Source organism: Nothobranchius furzeri, chromosome 12 (genome assembly GCF_043380555.1).
Source record: "Nothobranchius furzeri strain GRZ-AD chromosome 12, NfurGRZ-RIMD1, whole genome shotgun sequence".
In the NCBI taxonomy this organism is placed as follows: Eukaryota; Metazoa; Chordata; class Actinopteri; order Cyprinodontiformes; family Nothobranchiidae; genus Nothobranchius; species Nothobranchius furzeri.
In genome coordinates, this window is record NC_091752.1 from 5,256,149 (window position 1) to 5,278,792 (window position 22,644).

General features: G+C 43.1%; 1 protein-coding gene across 2 annotated transcripts in view; it reads left to right on the forward strand.

Annotated features, from left to right (window-relative positions):
* The window catches only part of smoc2 (SPARC related modular calcium binding 2), a 44,051-nt gene extending 21,642 nt beyond the window's left edge, over positions 1 to 22,409 (forward strand). Inside the window, exons 6-13 of one of the 2 annotated variants that reach the window (XM_015967501.3) lie at positions 270 to 350; positions 4,871 to 4,942; positions 6,552 to 6,738; positions 8,385 to 8,467; positions 17,032 to 17,131; positions 17,274 to 17,521; positions 19,913 to 19,950; positions 22,205 to 22,409. In XM_015967501.3, the coding sequence (XP_015822987.1) occupies positions 270 to 350; positions 4,871 to 4,942; positions 6,552 to 6,738; positions 8,385 to 8,467; positions 17,032 to 17,131; positions 17,274 to 17,521; positions 19,913 to 19,950; positions 22,205 to 22,228 (833 nt within the window). In that variant the 3' untranslated portion in view covers positions 22,229 to 22,409. The remainder of the gene's footprint in view (positions 1 to 269; positions 351 to 4,870; positions 4,943 to 6,551; positions 6,739 to 8,384; positions 8,468 to 17,031; positions 17,132 to 17,273; positions 17,522 to 19,912; positions 19,951 to 22,204) is intronic. The other variant, XM_015967502.3, reaches the window with a different exon arrangement.
* Positions 22,410 to 22,644: the final 235 nt, after the last annotated feature.

Genomic DNA, 22,644 nt, shown 5'->3' on the forward strand with positions numbered 1-22,644 from the left:
GCTCTTCTCTTCTTTAATCGACCTCAATTTACCCTCTTTAGCGTAACTACCTCTCTTAATGAACGATTTGAAATCCCAGGATGATGAGACCACTACGCCATGCTTATTTTTCTTCTCTTTTTCAACAAATCTCTTTCCTTTTTAAACTCGTGCACATCTTTCACTCCACCTTACCCTACTTTCACTCCCTCTCTGTCCCTCTTGACCGGGCAATGTGCAAAATCTCATGCTGTACAGTTCTCTGATCTCACTGACTCTTGTAATTGTAGTCTCCTTGCAAATATTCTCCATTCTAAATGCAGATGAAGCAGTCATAGAGGTGGATCCACAGCCCGTTACTGAAGACGATGGTAAGATCTCATCATATTATTGAGATGAATTTAACTGTGTCTGAGAATTTGCAGCGGACTCCGAATCAGTGCTAAGCTTATAAATCATTAACAGAAGAAGAACGGAACAAGAGCAGGATGCATTGGGTTAGTTAAGAGAGACAAAGCGAGCAGACGTGGTGACAGGTAAATCCGTGGAAACTGAGGCGTAGAGATTGGACCAGAGTTTGTAAGAATACAGTAAATGGCCTGTATTTGTATAGCGCCTTCTAGGGTTCTACAACCCCCCAAGGCACTTCAGATCAATCAATCAATCAATCAATCAATCAATCAATCAATCAATCAATCAATCAATCAATTTTATTTATAAAGCGATTTTCAAGCAAAGTGCGACTCAAAGTGCTTTACAGAATTAAAATGACCCCAAATTCCCACAACCAGTGCGTCATTTGAGCCGGATCTTGCCGGACTAAGATCCGGGAACTCTTATTTTGAAAGGACCGTTCCGGCAACTACTGTATCTGCTAGGATCCGGCAACTCACGCGAATAACTTGGGCTATACGCAGGATTCGAATTAAGGGTGAGCTAGGGAGCTCCTGGAAGCCCTCAACACACCCAGGGGGAGCCCAAAAATGATCCTGGTTCTACTTATATAAATGTATCTATGTGGACTCTCCGGGGATTATTTTGAGCGGAGAGGCGCAGAGCTCTGATCGTTGTCGTGCTCCAGACAGATGCGTCCTGAGCACGGCCACAGTAACATTATCAAAGTGTCGCCACCACAAAAACAAATTTTACACGCGATTGTTTATGTCGGCTCACATCCTTTCACGCTTTCTGTTTTGCGTTTCGCTGCCCCCCCACCCCCCACCCCCCACCCCACCCCTCGTGCGTGTTCTGGCATCTGTTCCGCGAACATTTGAATTACAAATTAAGCACTGCCCATAACAGTTTGAAAACGTTAACAGACATATGCATGCGCGCACACACACATTTGGCTGAGTCCAGATGAACCAAGTAAGGTAAGGCAAGGAAACGCCATCAGAGGAGCCGTCTGCCCCGACAGCATCAGATCTTCCACAGCAACTAAGTCAGGGTGCTCAGAGGAGACAGAGCATAGACCCCCACCTCCACTCAAACACTACCTGTTGTAGAGCACCCAGGAAGCAACAGTTGACCACCGCCCCTGGGGCAGAGGGCCCCCACAGAGGGCCCCCAAAGAGGGCCCCCACAGAGAAAACACTGGATTAAAATGAGTAAAAATATGGAAATAAAAGAGCTAACATAAATGATAAAAGTGGGAAAATAAATAATAAATAAAATCATATGGACAGGAAAATAATAATATTATTAAATAATGAAACTGTGCTAAAATATAATCATACAAAACATGCAACGCCTGTAATAAATATAATCATGTAAATCGAGAAATAAAACTATGATAAATAATTAGATAAAAGCTAACCTAAATAGGCGGGTCTTGAGCCTGGACTTAAAACGTGAACGTTCTCTGCGGCCCTGAGGTCCTCCGGCAGATCGTTCCAGAGGTGAGGGCCGTAATACTGGAAGGACACCTCGCCGTGAGTGTGTGTCCTGCCTTTAGGGATGACTTCACAACACAATCAGTTATTCATTCATGTACACACACTCTGGTGGAAATGAGTTACGTAGCCACGGCTGTCCTGGAACGCAAGACTGCCAAACTCAGGTGCCACCGGTCCCTACGACCACCACCAGCAGCATGGGTGGTTAAGTGTCTAGTACAAGGACACAACGACTGCAACAGACCAAGTGGGACTCGATCCCACAACCCTTCAGTTACGAGATGGGCACTTAACTCCCTTGACACTGTCATCCCATTTCTTCTTTGTTCTCTTTCAAAAAATTTGGAAATGTTCTTTCAGTCAAAGATTCCTTTCCAATACCAGTTGGTGTTTAATTTTAACCTCCTGAGACCCTGCATGCACACATGAGAGCATTTTTGATATTGAATTTAAGTTAAAAAAAAAATCTTTTTTTACTTCTATTTTTTAGGAAACTTGTCAATATTTTATTTTATTTTACATCACACCAAATACAAATTTGGGTCTCAGGAAGTTAAATGACCCTAAAACTGGATTAGTGCTCTTTACAACAACTTGTGAAGGTCGAGTCTCCATTAAATCAGAAACACAAATGAATGAGTGAATGGAACCTCCCAAAATGCATGAAAATCCACCCAGATGTTCTGCTGTAGATACTCACTTAAGGGTCAACTGATGCCAGGTGTTCCAGTCACATGTGTGATTGGCTCCTGATTGAAAGCTCTCTGACACCTTGGTGATGATGTGTGTGCTACGACCAACACACCACACCAGTCAACCTTTTAACAACTGCTGATTGAGGAAGAGGATGTCATTCCAGAGGGAAATGTGACCAAGCTGGTGACCAGCATGGATCTTGTGCATGTTTGAGGCACCAGTGATTTTAGCACAGATTTGGTGTACTATGGTAACTATATCTTTAACTGTTGCTTTTTGACAAATGCATGATTCTTACAACTTGTACCTCACTGTAAAGGGTGCTAATCAGATCTTTCCACTGTTCAAATTTAAATACAAATTGTTGCATTAAAAAGGAGAAATTATTCTGTAATAACTGGTGATGCATCCAGTTGAATTGGCCCGTGCATCTTCAATCAATCAATCAATCAATCAATCAATCAATCAATCAATCAATCAATCAATCAATCAAAGCTTTATTTATAAAGCGCCTTCCACAACCCTGTCAGGAAGCCCAAGGCGCTGAACATGGTACAGTAGAAGTACAAATATAGTGAATAAATCAAAAATAAAAGCAATTCAGAAATAAAAGAAATTCAAATTACAAAATACAAATTACAAAAAAAGGTGAAACATTCTATTACAGGACAGATGGGTAAAACAAGGGATAGAGTGAACCATGAAAACTGTGAAAGAAATTCAACGTAAAAGAGGGCCGAATCAAACATGTTCAGGAAACGCCAAGCGGAGGAGGTGTGTTTTTAGGCGACTCTTAAAGACTTGCAGAGATGGGGACAGCCTAACTGAGGGTGGCAACTGGTTCCAGAGTGACGGTGCTAGTACTGAGAAAGCCCGGTCCCCGCGAGTACTACACCTAGAACGAGGGACAGTGAGCAGGCCTTGGTCAGAGGAGCGCAGAGCGCGTGATGGGGAATGTTTGTTCAGGAGTGTGGCCAGATAGGGAGGAGCACCACCCTGGAAGAAATTGTAAACAAAGACGAGGATTTTGAATTGTGCATGATAGCAAACCGGAAGCCAGTGCAGGGAGGCCAGAACCGGACTGATGTGGTCCCGTTTCCTGGTCCCAGTCAGGAACCTGGCTGCGCTGTTCTGCACAACCTGTAGGTGACGCAGTGATGACTGACACAACCCTGCATAGAGAGAGTTGCAGTAATCAAGTCTAGAAATAACAAAGGCATGCAGTACCCGCTCCAGGTGGGCTCTCGACAGCATAGGCTTGATTTTAGCAAGGCGTCTCAGGTGAAAGAAACTGGACCGGATCACTTGATTGATGTGAGCCTCAAATTTAATCTTGTTAGTATGCCTCCTGGATGTCTCCCTGGTGAGGTTTTCTGGGCATGTCCAACCGGGAGGAGACCTAAAGGAAGACCCAGGACACGCTAGAGAGACTATGTCTGACTACGGCTGGTCAGGGAATGCCTCGGGATTCCCCCAGAGAAGCTGGCCCAAGTGGCCAGGGAGAGAAAAGTCTGGGCCTCTTTCCTAAGGCTGCTGCCCCCACAACCTGAACTCGGATAAGCGAAAGAAAATTGATAGATAGATGGCATCTATGACCGTGCAGGAATTTGAGTCTCTATGTCTGTAATAAAGGAGGGAAAAGCGAGTGGGAAAAGAAAGGAAATGGCCATGAGAGCGTTCTATACGCTGCAGGTGCCACTGAATACATCAGAAACTCGCAACTGAAGTCCTGCAGTAGGATCTTATCCAGGATCTATTGACTCAGTCACATTCCTCCAGCCCATAGACTTCCTAATTTACAATACACTGTACACTTCCAGAGCTGCTACACCGTCTGCTGGACATCAATCATTCTGACAGAAAGAGCAGGGAGTCATAAAAACTCAAAAAAGATTGTAGTCCGGAAACAAGAAAAGTGAGGTGAATGAACAAGGATCGCACAGGGATCAGCCACAGACTAAATCTCAATTGAGCCAATGTAATGGAAAGAGATTTCCTTGTATTCAACTTTAAACTGGAGGTCTTTGATGTTAAGCCATAACTTTGGGCCTAGAGTAGGTGTTGGTGCTGGGGAATGTCGCTGATTGGCTCATTTCTTCATCCGTAACAAGATGCTTGGTGGGTCTACCGCCACACCTTAAAACAGCCTCTTGTAGGGTCTTGATTTGTCAGTTCTGACTCCTTGGATGGAAGCAGAGAAAACTGATTTGAGACTGAACAAAGGAAAGCTGACACAAAACAAAGCAGAACTGTTTGTCAGAACGTTGTTCTAATAAAGCCGTCTCTGTGATTTCCCTCAGACATTGCTTCCCAGTATCCGACTTTATGGAAGGAACAGGAGCGCAGTCGACAGAACAGAACCAGGACATCGCGTGAGTATCAAAGGCCACTCTTTTCTTTAATGGTGGCAACCAGGTATTTGCAAACCTCAGCTAAAAGTCCACTTTGCATTCATCTTACGTGTGCGAGCCATCCCAGTTTGGGTCTGTTCCTGTCCTTTAAGGACAGATGGTGGGTTGTGAAACCCATACGTCTTGGTGTTGAAGTGCATCGGGCTTTGAGGATCTGCTTGACTGTGGTTTCTGCATTGCAGCGAGTCTGTAATTATCTTCACATGGCACCAACACAGGATCTTCTCCTTTAACACACGTGCACGTTTATCGTCATATCAGCCTTTTGCTCTTGGGGAACTGAGTTGCTCTCTGTACTTTATGCTGGCCCAAAGATGAGAACCTTCTGTGCTTGTGTGGGTTTGTGTGTGAATCCCATTACCATAATTTACAGCCAATAAAGAGCTAGAAAAATGCAGCATTGATGGTTTTGATTAGCATATGTTTTTTTGAGGTACTGAGATGAATTTTTTTTTTTAAAAACTAACCCCCACCCCGACAAAGGGGGTCCATACAGAGGAACTGAAGCAAGAAGACTTGGTTTAAAAAAGGGAGGCATTTCTTTGAGCGGGTAAAGATCTCTACTGAAAGTTAAGAGGAAAATATTATTCATAATCCTGAAGAGGATGTGCTGCACACGAGAAGAAAAGGCCTGAACATTTCCACCCGTCTTTCATCAAGACCACTGCAGACGTCCTTTGTATGGACCCAAACACGAGTTTACAGAAAGTCAAGTAGGAAAGTCCTTCAATTCAATTCAAAAATACAATTCAAAAAAGTCCTACCTCTGCATATGGCCAGGGTGACTGGCTGTGCATGCTGTCACGGGAGACTCACCTGAGACAAACTACGCTGGTCGTTTGCAGCGCCAAAGGAAAACGTTCCAGTCGTATGCAAGACCCCTGTGTCTGCGATGCGATGTGATGCATGGGGCCCAAAGCAAGTGAGTGTAACCGAGGGCCCTGAGAGGATGACGCTACCCGGATAAAAGCTGCACATGAAGAGAGACGGACAGCCATGAACTCGAGAGGCTTTTTTATTGACACCACCGTCACTTCACATTACAGCAGTCACGTTCCCAACAACCAACCCACACACCTCCGGTCAGCACAGTAAAAGCGCTGCACACCACATCCTGTCTGGCTGCAAACAAAATAAGAGTCTCACTAAAGTAGTTTACATGAGAATGGAGGCAAAAAGAAGAAGGCTGAGGACATAAGGAGCCATTTTCCAAAGAAACGTGGAAGTCACTTAAAGTCAAGTTAGCTAATCAAATGAGTCCATCATAATAACGTTATTGGCAGTGCTAGCATACAGCAGGTTAAACATCTGTAGCTCATCTACAGGTGATTTACCTGATGATTTACTTTTCTCTGAGAGAGAAAGAGAACTAACTATGTTAATCATGCTCTGTTGGTGTTAGATGTATAAGACCCCACCAATGTCCAGAGCCAATCTACGCCAATGCTCACAGATGCAACAGTCAGCCCAATCAGATCTGACTAGGGATGTTTTGGTTTATCCGGGTAGGAGCTTGCCAACTACTGCAGCCTAAAAAAGTTGATATATTTAACCATTCTTCTTTATCCAGCCTCATCGTGTGACCAGGAGCATCAGTCTGCTGTGGAAGAGAAGAGGCTGCACAATAACGACGCTGTGTTTGTACCAGACTGTGCCCATGGCGGTCTCTACAAGCCAGTCCAATGCCATCCCTCCACTGGCTACTGCTGGTGTGTTCTGGTGGACACTGGAAGGCCCATACCTGGGACCTCAACCAGGTAGGCTAGCATTTGACAATTTTGTTGTGTACCTGTACAATGACAATTAAAGAATCTTGAATCTTAAAGGAGAATAGTTTACCTTTATAAAAGTTTGCCAATAATTTGTCAGCTTTGAGTTCACCGTTAAAGCGGTCAAGTGATTGTTAAGCATCCTAGAGCAGAGTTACCATTTAACAGTCTTTCAGATAGGATGAGTCATACTTAGGGATGGGTACCTTTGACATTTGAATCGATCCGGTACTAATTCCCAGTACCTACGAATCGATACCGGTACTTAACGGTACCAATTTTTGATACTTTTGAGTGTTTATTATTTTATTCCCTTTTATAATTAAATATATATTTTTCTCAATATATAACCATATTTGATAAATATAACGATAAATAACATCCAACTGTTTGTATTTTAACATCATCCTTGTAGTTTTATAAGCTGATAATTAAACTGAAGCAAACATCTTTACTGTGAACTAAATTTACTGTGTATCTTCATTCCTTTTGCCGTCCTTTTTTCATTTGATTTTTCCTACTGGGAAGTTAGAATTTCCGAGGAGAAAGCGAACGCACCATTAGCTGATAACAATGGTGGCAATGGAAGCTAACATATCAAGCTAACGTTATCTTAAACAGTTTATTTAACTGCTGGAGCAGATTAAAACAATGATGCCTCAAACTTAGATCGTTGTCACTGGTTTCATCTTCACCCAATCACCCGTCGCATTTAGTAAAGTGAGGCCAAACGTTAGAGCGCGTTCATGTTGTTCTAGTCAGAATTTCTGAGATCCGAGGAGAAAGGGAATGCACCATTAGCGAAACGGAAGCTAACAAATCAAGCTAACGTTATCTTAAACATTTTATTTACCTACCGGAGCTGCTCTGTTTACAACTCGCTCGCAGCTACCGATGACATAACGCTCTTGCGCATGCGCAGCTGTCTAGGCAAGTTCTCGTTGTGAAGGACGGGCACCAAAACGAGGCACCGTTTCAAATGAAGTGAATCAGTGCTCGGTCGGTACTGTGGCATTCGGTCGGTACCTTAAAAAGTACCGAATTCGGTACCCATCCCTAGCATACTTACGTTTGTCCAGACTTTGCTCCCACGTTTAAACTTCTGAAGGTCTCTAAGCAAGCAACAACAAAACAAAAAAAAAGAATGAGCTAAAACAGTGAAAACAGTCAGTTTTACAGATTGGAGCGGTCTTATTAAGCAACGTTGCTGAGCATCATGTTAACAAGGCATCAGGCAGAGTGCCAGATAGCACATTAGGACACGTATGCACTGTGGATTATACTTGGCCAGCTTTTGACACAGTCACACAGCAGCAATAGAGACATTACTGTCTCAAAGGAAAGCAGAGAAAGCTTCCTTGTGTCCCACGCTCTCCGTCCCCCTCTCTTCTTCCGTCTCCTTCCTCACTATCCCTCCTCCTCTCTGTCCTCATACCAACTCTAAATCCTCTCCCTACTTTGGACGACTTTCACAGCCACTGGTTTGCCACAAAACAATTATTTGAATCCCTAAGATTTGACTAAAGGGTAATTAGGAAACACAGGATTCCTCTGATTTTACGAGGATGGTTTTGCTCCTGTAAACAATCCCCCTTTTCAGTCAGACTTTTGTTGTTTGGAATATGCTTTTGCAGGTATGAACAACCAAAATGTGACGGCAATGCCAGAGCCCATCCGACCAAACCAAAGGACCATTATAGAAGCAGACATCTCCAAGGTACATCCCCACATGACTTGGTCTGTTTTTATTTGCTGACCACATGGTGGTGTTTGCCTCAAACTGCTCCCACACTTCCAAGGCTGTGATGTGTGTGTGTGTGTGTGTGTGTGTGTGTGTGTGTGTGTGTGTGTGTGTGTGTGTGTGTGTGTGTGTGTGTGTGTGTGTACACATCATTAGTACTGACGCTCAAGGAGACACTTGATAAAGACTTGAGGATAGCCAGATACTACCCTTTACTGGTCAATGAGCAGGGAGACAGAGACGGATTGGGGGAGGTTTAATCTTCAGCTGACATTTGAGATGGTGGATAGTGGAATGAAGGCATAGATGAGAAACAGCAGGGAGGTGAGGTGGAGATAATGGATGATAGGATGCCAGAGACAGGTGGTGATACCAAGACTGATATTAGGGCAGATAACTACATTGAGGGTAGGAGATCACTCTGGGGTTGGGAGTCACAAAAAGATCTAAGTTACATTTTTAGAGGATATAAACAAGAATCCGACACTCTGAAGCTACATATCTGGGGTCTCATTTATCAAGCTTGCTTACGCACAAAATGGGGTCAGAAAACTGCGTAAGCAACTTTCCATGCAAACTTTGGAATTTATGAAAGAAAAGTTAGCGGAAAAATGTGTGTAACTTTAAGTTGACTGAGGCCCTGTCCACATGTAGCCGGGGATCTGCCAAAACGTAGATATTTTTCTACGTTTTGGCCTGTCATCCACACGAAAACGGAGTTTTTTCACACCAAAACGGATCTTTTTAAAAACTCCGGCCAAAGTGAAGATCTGCGTTTTCTCCGTTTTGGGTGTCTGCGTGTGGACAGACAAAATGGAGTTTTAAGGTCCGCAACGTCACTTTCCGCAACAAAAAAATGCTGACATCACGTGTGCGACCTGTGTTTACACTAGCCGGCATCACGGAAGCCTTCAGAGCTGCCCTCTGTCACTACCCGATCCATCAATTGTCCAAGCGCTTTCTGCTTGTTTGTTTTTGCAAGAGGAATTACTGCTCCTTGCGGAAGACCACAGACGAAGGACGAGTTTAAGAACGGGGGAAGTACTGCCGCCTACAGGTCTGGCATGTCCATAACAACGTATTTATCCGGGTACGTGTGGACAGAGTTTGTTTTTAAAACGCGGTGGTGTGGATGCAAGTTTTTGGAGGGGCGGATATCCGTTTTTAAAAAACCCCGGCTACGTGTGGACTAGGCCTAAGGACCTGGCTTACACACATGAAATCCTGCAGCATTATCACTTGTACCGCTTCGTTTTCTCACAGAACAAGAACCCCCACACGCACACGCACACACACACACACACACACACACACACACACACACACACACACACACACACACACACACACACACACACACACAGCCTGAAGCGCAGAATACGGAATGCAGAATATCAGCAGGGGGACAGATTGAGACAGAATGTCATGCGTCTGTGACAGTGTGTGTGTGTCCTGTCACTGTGACCCGATTGATCATGCACCCTGCCTACTTGTACACGGGAGATCTCTGTTTGGCTGACTGGTTGGCATGTGTGGCTTTCGCCCTGGAGTCTGGGGATCGAATCCCGATTGGACCATTTTTTTATATCCGCCACAGATCTCTCTGAAGAACTCAGAGCTGACGGCTTCAGCAACGCTGTGCCACTCCGTGGATTTTCTCTTATTTGTTTTGCAAAAGCACTTCCTTTCATTTCTCCACCTCACCCACAAGTACCTCAACTTCTGCTTGTGAAATAGCGCTTCCTTGATCTGCGGTCATGATCGAAATCCTGCAACAAGCCGGCTTATGTATATGCATGAGATCCACAAGGCACTTTGCATTGACTATTTATGGCAGTAAGTGGGCGTGGTGAGGGCGGGATGTGACTAAAATGCAGCTGAGAACCTTTCTAGATAGCCTCTGATTTATGAAGCGAAGATTGCGTGCAGCTGGGCGTACTCCATGTTTGATAGATCACAAACCTGCTTGGCTTAAGTACATACTTTTGCTGAGCTTAAGTACATTTTTAGTAAGGATTCTACCAATGTTTGATAAATGGGACCCCTGAACTGTATTTGCTAATAGGTAAAAGAAAATAAATTTAAGAATAAATTTAAGAATCGTGCATTATAAAGGCAGGTTCTGAGAGTTTGTAAAAATAATCTAATCAATGATTAGTTATGAAAGCTGCTTGCCCAGAAGCTTCACAGGAAAACAACAAAATGTGTTTTTTTCGGCCAAAAATACAACATCTGAGTATGTTCAAGTGTCAAAGTAGGAGGTCAGGGTTACACGGGTTTCTCCTCAAAGACATGTGGTTTTCAACACTTTTTTCAATAAGCTGTGGCAACTGTGGGGAAAACTGAAGTTATTTTGCAAGTATTTGCAAGTACATTTAAAATAATATATCATCCTGTTGGTTTTACTTGTTTTGGAGAAAAACTTGCACACCATGCTAATTTCAATGTGACTTAAACTGTCCCAACAGACGTCCCATTGCATACATTATGAGAGCTGTCAAACAGCGTGCTAGTCATTTTTTTTTTAGCAATTGTCTAATAATTATTTAGATCTGTTTGTAATCCAACATGCCAAGTAAAATGTTCAAATCTATGATTGATTTTTAAAGCTAACTTTGCAGAACAATGCTGCCTCATTGGAAATATAAACTCTTTCTCAGCAGTATTAGAGGATTAGAGAAAGTACTTAAAACATATTTAGATTCACACTGCTGAATGTAATCTCACAATATCTTGAGTTAACTGAAGCCTAAAAATGTTTGGAAGTGCAGTAAATTGATTCATTTGAAGGTGCAAAGTGTAAGAATGAAGTAACAACTGTGGCCACATTTTGTTACCACAATCTAAGCAAAACGTCACTTTCTCACTACCCTTCCGTGAGTTTTATTGCTGTTGCCAGTTACGAGTCATGCACAGCAAGTTGATAATTAGATAAATACATTGTTAAATCTGGTGTTAGCACTCTTGGGTGTTTTATGGTAGGGAGCACTTACTACACATATTATGGTAATAAGTGTCCTGCGAGAGAGGAAGTGGTAGTTGTTTCTTGCTGTTATAGTTTTGAACGACTCATTAAACCAGTACTATTCGATTCCGGGTCTCAAGGGCTGGTACCCAGCATGTTTCAGTGCTTTCTCTGGTCCAACACACTTGATTCAGTGGCTGAATCGTCTGTGCAGCAGCTCATCAGGCTCTGCAGAAGCCTGTTAATCACCTACTAATTGAAATCAGGTATGTAGAAGCTGGGTTAAAACCTAAACATGCTGGATACCAGCCCTCAAGGCAATCTGAAGGTGGTGGCAATTACATCTCAGGAAAAGCCCTGCATTTAGGGAAGTAAAACGCCACCATTGACTCATTATCCACTTCACACATGCACTGTGATATTGAGTTGATGGTAATTGAAAAAGTAGCTTGAGATGTTTTTATAGCCAAATATTTGCTTCTAACTCCGTTAGCACTGTTAGCTCAAGGTGTCTATGACCTGCTTCACCCGATGTTAGAGTAAAACAAAAAGATGTCTTGACTTCTTCTGGGTCGCTCCTGTTTACTGGCTTTGGTTCTTTAAACAACTCTGAAGCCTGTCTGTGTCGAATTACTAATGCCGGTGCTGCAGCATTGGCTTAGTGCAGACTCGGCAACACCACAAACTCACTGATGTAAACAGTGACTATGTCACTTTTTTATTTAAAGAGCAAGTTGCAGCCAAATCTACTTTTTTTGCCAATACAAAATATAATTGAGTGTCTAATCGTGCTGTAGACACATGTAGTCAATAATTTGGCACTTTAGTGCATCTTAGCTAAAATTTAAATTTTCTGCCTAAAACTGTCAGTGTTATGCCATCTTCAGGTAAAATTTCTGCACTGCATTTGAATTTTAATCTGTCATCGCTGTTGGCTAAGAGGTACCCTATGGTGTTAGCTAGTACATTATGATGTCAGAATGTCGTGAGCCTGTGTGTGTGTGTGTTTGTTATTGACTCGGCCCTCTCAGTCTGCTAGGCAACAGCATTATTTGCATTTTTAAAGCAGGAAGTGGAGTAAGACTCTGGTGGGGGTGACTTGCTCTTTAAAGGGACTATAAGGAAGTTTGACAGCCAAAACATGTATAGAAATAATAAATGTCTTCTTCATACATTCTCCTGCAATGCCCTGGTCCTGTAGAATGAGCCCTGGCATTTTTACTGTGATTGCCTGTTTTTCTGTAAAATCACAGAAAAAGAGAGATGCTCGGGTCGAGCAGGCTGCTTCATGCGCGTTCACGCTCAGGCATCGCCCGTAGCATTTGCTATCCGTAGCTTTAGCAGCAGAGAGAGAGGCAGTGTTCCTAACACCTAGTGATGAACCTAGCTACTTTTCTAAAGACCCTTAGCTACTTTCTGTAGAACTTTCTTCTATATATTTCCAGCAAATTAGCAACAAAATAGCCATTTTTGCTCTGAACCGTTCTTTGGTTTGACGTTGTTTCAGCTGTCATCAAGGATATAAAAGTTACAGATACAAAAGGCATCTCTGGCACTTTAGCTCACTTAGTAAGGTGTCTGACTCTCACGTAGGAGACCTGGGTTCGATTACAGGTGTGAATAAAGTTTGTTATTTGGAGTTTATTTTTTACATTAATGATAATTTTTTACAGTATGAAGACAAATTTTTATTTGAGACTCGCCAAATGGCATTGAATTCACGGATAAAAAAGATGTGGGTTCAACTTTCATTTTGGAACAATTTTTCAAGCAAGGGAAGGGAATGATCTGAGCATGCAGGAGGACTGACCCATCATAAACCTTTGTCGGCTGTGCTGAAGAGAAAGGTACAGAACCACATTATTTAATTAATTAGCTGCGCGTTCTCCTGTCCTCTGTCCTCCGGGTCACACACACACACACACACACACACACACACACACACACACACACACTGCACGTTCGGCCGGCCGACGAGAAAGTGCAGCTGCAGAGACAGAGGGACATTATTTTTATTAATTTCCTGTGTTCTTCTGTCCTCTGGGCCACACACACACACACGGGACTGTCTCAGCTGTTATTTTCGTTAAGGAGTGTGCACGTACAGCATGCGCGCCTAGTGCACGAGCCTACTGTTGAAGCTGCCGTTACGCTTTTGGCCTGAGGGGGCAATCACGAGCATAAAAATTCAAAAGTCCGAAAAGTCCCTTTAAAGAAGAAAACTGACAACCCCTCAGGCGGCTGAGAATGAAACCTGTTTCAACGTAACCTTCCTTCCAACATGATTGAGACATTAGACTGTTTTGTGATTATTTCACTGTAGAAATTATACAAAAACCCCCTTTAATAATGTAAAACTGTAATAAGGTCAAACAGCTCCAGATAATATATTTCAGTCAAGTTTACTTTATAAATCTTTACACCACCATCTGTTTGTCACTGCACAGATATTACTGCAGGTAACGATGTTCATCTTCACTGTAAATATAAAATTTTAAATAAAGATTATTCTAAAATAAAACAAAAAACGGAGTGTATTTAACATAAAGTTAGCATGAACTACTGTTAAATTTGGGGCACATAAATTCTGCGAGACATAATCTCGATTTCTGTATACAGAGGCAGTTCAAGAAGGCGTACAAAAAACGACTTAACAGAGGTGAAAAATTCTTTTAGGATTTGTTATGTCTTCAGGCATTACTCTGGCACTTCAGGATGAGAAAAGTTTCTGGGTAAAGTTTAGTTGTTTCCTTATTTGTCTGCCTGTTCATCTAGTAAACAAGGTAATAACCCAACAGGTTTCAAACAAAGCTGCCTCTGTTTGCACCCCGTCGGTAGCTGTTTATGTAACCATGTTTCAGGACCGAGCTCTGTCTCTGTCTGTCTGTCTGTCTGTCTGTCTGTCTGTCTGTCTGTCTGTCTGTCTGTCTGTCTGTCTGTCTGTCTGTCTGTCTGTCTGTCTCTCTCTCTCTGTCTCTCTCTCTCTGTCTCTCTCTCTCTGTCTCTCTCTCTCTGTCTCTCTCTCTCTGTCTCTCTCTCTCTGTCTCTCTCTCTCTCTCTCTCTCTCTCTCTCTCTCTCTCTCTCTCTCTCTCTCTCTCTCTCTCTCTCTCTCTCTCTCTCTCTCTCTCTCTCTCTCTCTCTCTCTCTCTCTCTCTCTCTCTCTCTCTCTCTCTCTCTCTCTCTCTCTCTCTCTCTCTCTCTCTCTCTCTCTCTCTCTCTCTCTCTCTCTCTCTCTCTCTCTCTCTCTCTCTCTCTCTCTCTCTCTCTCTCTCTCTCTCTCTCTCTCTCTCTCTCTCTCTCTCTCTCTCTCTCTCTCTCTCAGCATTCGCAAGAGCTGCGTTCTGCAGCAGGACAGTTTTTCATCTCTGCTCAAGCATCAGGGACTCTTGTGGTCTTCATAATAAGCAGAGATACAGACAGATCCCAGATTAATCTGGTTAGACTAAGATTTTCCTCATCTTAGCTTTTCAGTGGCATATAAAATCAATCAGATTCTTGATGTCCCGTGAATTAAGATTTAACCAAATGTTGGATTAAAAAAACCCACAATATCATTTTTTCTTCATAAATAATTGTGTCCACAACTATAAACACTGCAGCTGTATTAATCCAGAGCAATTATAAGTGTCGTCTTTACATTACTGCAGTGCATTTGCTGCTGAACCACGGGCGCTGAGAGTTTTATGGGGTGAGATGGGAAAAAAAGCAATTTGCTTTGGAAGGGGCAGGAAAGGAAAGCTGAGCAGTTGGCTTGCTTGCCTGGCAGCCCTGGATCATCGAGTAGCGCCGGGGCAGTTGTTTGGAGCTGCTGCTGTGAGTGCTGACAGGGTTCTGACCCGTGTGGCTCAGAAGAAAAACACAGCTTCTTATTAGCAGTAACGCACACACGTAAATACTCTCATACTGGCCAAGTTTTCACAGATATGCAAAGGCTGGTACAGCTTCTTATTAAAGCTTTTTTGTGCTTTGGCAGTCCATTTGTGTCCTTACTTAAACAGTATCCAGTCAGAAAAAAGGGTTGATCTGTTCACCATTTGAATGAACCACAGGCGTGATCAGATTCCTGCAGAATTAGAGCGCATGTTTGTGCTCCACGAAAAGCCCCGACCAAGTCATCCCACAAATCTCTTCTCAATAAGCAACCAGATAAGAACTCTTTTGCTTCTGACGGCGAAATTGAGTGACTGTCTCGACTATACCACCACAACAGTCCCTAGAAGGCACCAGTTTGGCTATTAGCAGGTGGGTCGGATATTTTACTGGGTTTTGGAAGCTCTACCAAAACCTGCGGGAAAGTCTGTTCCACATGCAGCAGTGGAAGTGTTCAAACGTGACTGTTTCAGCCCTCGTCCTGGAGCTGGCTATTGAAATGTTGGAGAGTGGAGTGAGGCTGGGTGCTCACACAGATGCTGCTCACCACCTGTTAGCGAGGTGTAAAGCATGCTATTATCTCCTGCACAGGAGAATCTGGCCCCGCAGGCCAGTGCCATAAAAAAAGCAGCAACCTGTAGAGAATTTTTTTCACCTTCTCCTCTGCAGACGCGGTAGTAGAGCCAAGTCAGACTGTGAGAAAGCAAAGTAAATTGGAATCCTGGAATCTGTCAGCTCTCCGTAGCCCTCAGCTCTTTTAGAGCAAACATGGCTGGCACGCTCTCAAAATTATATGGCTTAACAGACAATTACTGACATTAGGGTCATTCTGCACCCACGTCCCTTAATTTAGGATTTTTTCCAATCATTTTGTGAGCGATAATGCTCGACTTGGCTTTGTTCTATCATTCAAAACTATCTTATTGCAAAAATATGCACTTATCCGACACTTTACAACCAAGATAGACCCATGGACGTAATTTTCACTTTAGAAGTGGGGGGGACACGGGGGGGGGGTATCTTTACAGTATGTTCTAAAGGGAAACAGGCTTCAACAAAAACTGTTGTTTTCCACTTGGTCCTAGAGCTCAACCAGTGTCCATTTAATATAGCGTAATGTTGTTTTTAGATGGTAAAAAGTGTGCAGGGGTCAAAACTTGACTTTGGAAAAAGTGGGGGGGACATGTCCCCCCTGTCCCCCCCCAAAAATTACGTCCATAGATGGACCCCTTTTGCTTTCAGAACTACAAAGGTTCAATGTGATGCTGGAAACATTCCTCAGAGGTTGTGATCCACATTAACATGATACCATCTCACAGTGATACAGGTGTATCTAATAATGTGGCTAGATGAACAAATTAAGCACTTTTTCTCTCAAGCGAGTTTCATCATTGTGCGCAGTTGCCTTAACCACAGTCATCTTCCTCCGACAGTGACCGAAGCTCCAGAACTTTATGAAAGAGATCAAAATTAGTCTTGCATTTGTTTCCTCCTCTTCTGTTTTCATGTTAAAACTATAGTGCTGTTAACCTCCCTCCACAGACATTTAGTAAACCACCCATGATTGGAAGTTTTCCACATTGGTGATAAGATTTTAATTTTATTTAGTGGATACTTTTTACCCAGTACACAGTACAGTTAATCCCACATGAACTGCGTGCTGCATGCTCTTATACAGTCATGTCTGTGTGGTTTATTTTCCAGGCTGTCCTGGGGCAAAGAAAACAGAGTTCCTGACAAGTGTTCTTGACGCACTGTCGACAGACATGGTGCATGCTGTCACAGATCCAGCATCAGCTGGAAGGTATGGCTTTTGGAAGTGGATGTGTTTATCTTACGATTACCGTTCTTCACTGCTTACTCTAAAATATCTGAATGGAGTTGGTGGATTTTGTTTTGAGGAAATGAAGTTCTGATAATCTGTTGAACTGATTCCTGACCTTCAGGATGGCCGAACCCGACCCTAGTCACACTCTGGAAGAGAGGGTCGTCCACTGGTACTTCAGTCAGCTGGACAAAAACGCCAGCGGGGACATTGGAAAGAAGGAGATCAAGCCATTCAAACGATTTCTTCGCAAGAAGTCCAAGCCCAAGAAGTGTGTTAAGAAGTTTGTGGAGTACTGCGACATCAGCAATGACAAGGCACTGTCTCTGCAGGAGCTGATGGGTTGCCTCGGGGTGACCAAGGAAGAAGGCGAGCTGAACAACATAACTCTTTGTAATGTTAGCTGGTATTTGTCTCTCAGAAGGCAAAGTTGCTTGGCTTCAGCAACACAGGAATAACACAAATATATAGTTTACAGATAATGACCCTTTGCACGTGACGTCACGCCACTCATGAGACCGCCCCCTTCGCCATGATGGACGGCAAAAAGACCGTTTACACCCGTAGAAACTCCAGTGAAGGGAGTCAAAACAAGCCAGTTTGTAGCCTTTTATCGCTTTTATTTAGCTGATTTGATAGTAAAATGGTTTTAGCTTGCTGCGTGGTCGGCTGCATTAACAGACAAGGACGTAAACTCAACTCGTTTTGTTGTTTTAATAACTTTGATGGAGACTGAGGACGGAGATGAACTGCAGTGATCAATCAAGCAGACTAGCAGGCCTCAGATTTGCAGCGAACATGTTTTTACCGTGTAAGATTAACGTTCATTTATTTCATGAGGAAGACAGGGACAGGGATACATGTGATGTGTTTATACTAGTTATTGATAATCCTGATGGATGGATGGTATTTCACCACGGAGACTGCACTCCGTCCACTGTAGTGTAAAGTGAGATAATTATTAACAATATTAAAGCTCCGATGTATGATTACGTGTGTTAAAATTACGTTATTTATTTATATGAGCGTCGACGTTCAGAGATCTTCTCATTCCGGTGTGAGAGCAGCAGCTGAACCCGGTAACACCACCAGCAACAGAAGCTGGTAGGGATCCGGACTTTTTAACAATCAGCTTTGGTGTAAAGTGAAACGCTGTTTTTAACATAACGTTATAAATCCAGAGGGGTGAATTTAGGCAAAGTCAGCAACATGTTTACATCGGTGAACAGCTGCAGAGAGAACGTAAGCTAACGTTGGTAAGCTAGTTAGCATACCGCTCTCAATGAGCCCCCGCTAGATGCGCTACTTCTTCTGATATCTGAACTGGGCATGAACTAGTGGAAGGAATGCTGGAGGAGTTTTGTTTTGATCGCAAAAACAATTTCAGGCTCTACTTTCCCCTTTGTTTAGTATTCGTGTCGCTCACTGTTTACATGCTGCCGTCCACCATGGTGGGCCCACGTGATTAGGTGACGTCGGTGCAAAGGGTCAATACAAAAATGTGAAAAAATATCTGGTTTAGATTCATTTTTATCATTTTTTGAGGTTTTCATGCGACTGTTGTCCATGAAACCATTTAATTGTGCATGTGTAATTAACAAGCTCTCTAGTATTAATGGAAAATAGAAAAACCTGCTTTGGTTTTCTCTTTTTAAAACCAGGGACAGTCTCACAAGGGGGTTTGCACCCGTCTCTAACCCACAAACCCATCACTAAAGTTAAAGTTCAGTTAATTGGTTAGTTATGTCCTGTTAGTTGGCACACTGGTGTGTGAAATTTGTTCTCCGCATTTGACCCATCCCTTGGGGGAGGCACTGGGTCCCATTTTTGAAGTCTTTGGTATGGCCCAACTGGAGATTCTCCCAGTCTCAGGACAGACACTCATACGACTATGCCACTGAGCTGGGTTTCTAATAGACATTTGGTTCCTAAAACAGAGCTCCCAACACACCAGCATCTCTCTGGGCTGGTTATTTAAATGAAAACCCTTCTATCTTCATGTAAACTATACAATTCATCTTATTTATGTACACTTTTTCAAAAGCACATGGTTGCAACACTGCTCTGTGTATAATAAGAAAACCACTGCCGATCTAAAGCTGGTGGCAATTACATCTCAGGAAACGAAACAGGAAAACTCTGCCAACTTCAAGAAAAGAGGGCAGGCATGTCAGGAAAAGTATTTGACACTTATCATTAGAAGGGATGACAGACACTGTTGCATCTGTAATAAAATTACAAAATACAAATGTAGAATTTAAAGTGATACAACTTCTCATTCAGAAACTAGTGAGACAAACTTTCAATGTCTTACCATAATACCCCTCCACCTATGATTACCACCAAGTTTTTCTTGATCAGCAGCCCAGTGGGATGGGGATGGGGGGTACATTGCTAAATCCAGTATAGAAACAATTATCTATTCCTTCAATGTATTAATAAAAAAAGATACAGTGAGTAGATTTATCACCCATAGCCTATAGCTAGCTGAAACCTGCATGCTGGTGGTGTATATATATTTGTTTTTTGCAGCAGGATAACTGCAAACTGACACAAAGAGTAAACTGCTAATTGCTCACAATAGCTCTAAACAATGGGTGTTTTTATGCCTGCAAATCATTTTTGCTTTTTTAGTCTTTTACTCAGAAGGAGCAAATAGCTAAAGCAAATATTGTGCAAAAACAGGTGCAGCGCATTTTAAACCAATACAGTGGATCTGATGCGTTCCTAATACTTGGCATATCACTTTGTGTCCTACAGGAGTCAAACCAGGGGAAGACTTACCTTCTAGTAAACTAGTAAGTAAAGTACTTTTCTTTTGAAGTCGCTGCCTCAGAAATAGGGAGCCTAAAGGTTGGTTTATGCTTGACGCGTCCGCGAGGTCCGCACGGCTCCGCGCGGAAAAGTTGCGTCATTTTGCGTCATTTTAACAACCACGCCCCTCCACCGCATCTCCGCACGGCCCAAGATTTCCGCAACGCGCACCTCGGAAAATTTCTAACCACGCGGACGGTCGGATGTGGAAAAACATGGCGGACCGGCAAGGCAGAGGTTCGTAAATACAGACAATTGTATGATTCAGCTCTCAGAGATCACCGTGATCAACATGTTGTTAATAATTCTTGGAGAGAAATAGCTCGCACTGTCGGAAAAGACGAGGACGCTGTTAAAAATGCTGAAATACCATGTTGTAAACAGTCATTTCTACTTCTACTATGGTGTAGTGTTGGATGCATGCCGTAGAGCTCCATGCTGCCCCATTCAGTTTGGGAGAATATTGGCTCACCGCAGAGACGAGCCGCACAAACCATAAACGCTGCGAGTTGTGAAGCGCGTTCCAGCCGTGAGCCACATCACCGCGCGGAAAGTGAATGCGTCAAGCATAAACCAAGCTTAAGTCTCCTCCCCTTCTGGTCGTCTCATGGTTTCCCAGAATGGTCCGTGTAAGTGAACGGGGCGATGCATTTTCAGACTTTTCTGGTTCGCTTTGCCTTTAATCCCACATATGTTGTACTTCACTTTAAATGATAATTGTGTGTTTTGTGTCTCTGTCACGTATTTTGAGATGAATTTACTTGTAAAAATTGGTAATTTAAAAGACTACAAATCAGAAGTCAGCCTTATAGTGCTTACTGCCAGCAGTAAGTAAGTCAGGCTCGTTCCCGGTGAGAATTGGACTCCGCCAAGGCTGCCCTTTATCAACGGTTTTGTTCAGAACTTTTATGGACAGGATTTCTAGGTGCAGCCAAGGTGCTGAGGGGATATGTTTTGGTGGCCCGAGGATTCGGTCTCTGCTTTTTGCAGATGATGTGGTTCTGTTGCCCCATCATAATGTGATCTCCAGCTTTCGTTGGAGCAATTCCCAGTGAAGTGTGAAGCAGCTGGGATGAGAATCAGCTCCTACAAATCTGAGACTATGGTGTTGAATCAAAAAATGTTAGAATGCCTTCTACAGATCAGGGACGGGGTCCTGCCTCAAGTGGAGGAGCTTAAGTATCTCGGGATCTTGTTTACGAGTGAGGGAAAGATGGAACGTCAGACCGATAGGCGGACTGGTGCAGAGGGGGAAGAGAGAGCTGAGCCGGATGGCTAAGCACTTGATTTACCTGTCAATCTACGTTCCAACCCTCATCTATGGTCACGAGCTTTGGGTAGAGACCGAAAGAACTAGATTGTGAATACAAGCAGCCAATACAAGTCTCTCCACAGGGTGTCTGGCCTCTCTCTTAGAGAAAGGGTGAGAAGCTTGGTCATCCCGGAGGGGTTTGGAGTAGACCCGCTGCTCCTCCACATCGAGAGGAGCCAGTGGAGGGGGCTCTGGCATCTAGTTAGGGTGCCTCCTGGAAATCTTCCTGGTGAGGTTTTTAGGGTACATCCAACCGGAAAGAGACCCAAAGGAAGACCCAGGACACAGTGGAGGAACTATGTTTCTCCGCTGGCCAGGGAACACCTTGGGATTCCCCCGGAGGAGCTGGTCCAAGTGGCTTAGGAGAGGGAAGTCTGGGTCTCCCTGCTTAGGATGCTGTCCCCATGACCCAACCCTGAATAAGTGGACAAAAATGGATGGATGGATGGATTTACAGTGGTTTTCTACATGTTTAAGACTCTCTTTCATCCTGGAAGAAGGACGCGAAGCTCACAAAAGTCAAAGTCCTTCTTCTACTTGTCTGGCTTGATGAGGTAATTTTTGTGGGACAAGCAGTTGTAGTCTACAACAAGTTTTCACAAAACACCTAAGGTAATTTTTGCTGCCTGTGAAAAACAAGCACTTTCTTGGCATCAAAGTGCGTCTTTAAAATACTACACGGACAGCGTATGTTAAATCTATGGCACGTATCAAACGGGATCAGAAAATAACTTTTATCGGTACATAGATTAATATTCGTTATTTGGCAGTAGGGGACCCATTGACCAGAAGTAGATTGGCATTAGGTTCCCCATTGGCAGCAAGACTACAGTTTATTTGCACATGCAGACACAAAAAAAGTTATCAAAGTGTAAACATATCCATGCTTGACTAAACTGAAGTAATTTTATGTTTCCGCTCCTCAGAATCCATCGAAGAAGCAAGGCTAAGACCAACAACTGACATTTCCCCTCTTGCATTGAGACTCTGCCCTCACCAGTCGGCAATAACGGAAACAATTGTATTTGCACTTTCTACTTTAAAACAAACAAAAAACGATGTAAATTCACGTTGTAGAAATGAGGTATTTAAACAAACTGCTGAATCTGTGAATGATGTAGTTAGCTTTTCATGTCCTGACAAAAAAAGATGAACACATACAATGTATGTGGCTTTGTGTGTCAAAAAATGTACCTTTAAAAGTTGTACACGTTTTCATTTTTGATGCTACCTTTTGTGCCCATTACCACAATGTAGTCTTCCTCTCATGTTCATAATATCCAGACAGATATTTGTATAGTTTGCTGCACAGTTACAATAACCTAGATGATACTTTTCCTCATGTGCTCTTTCTAAATTTCCTCGG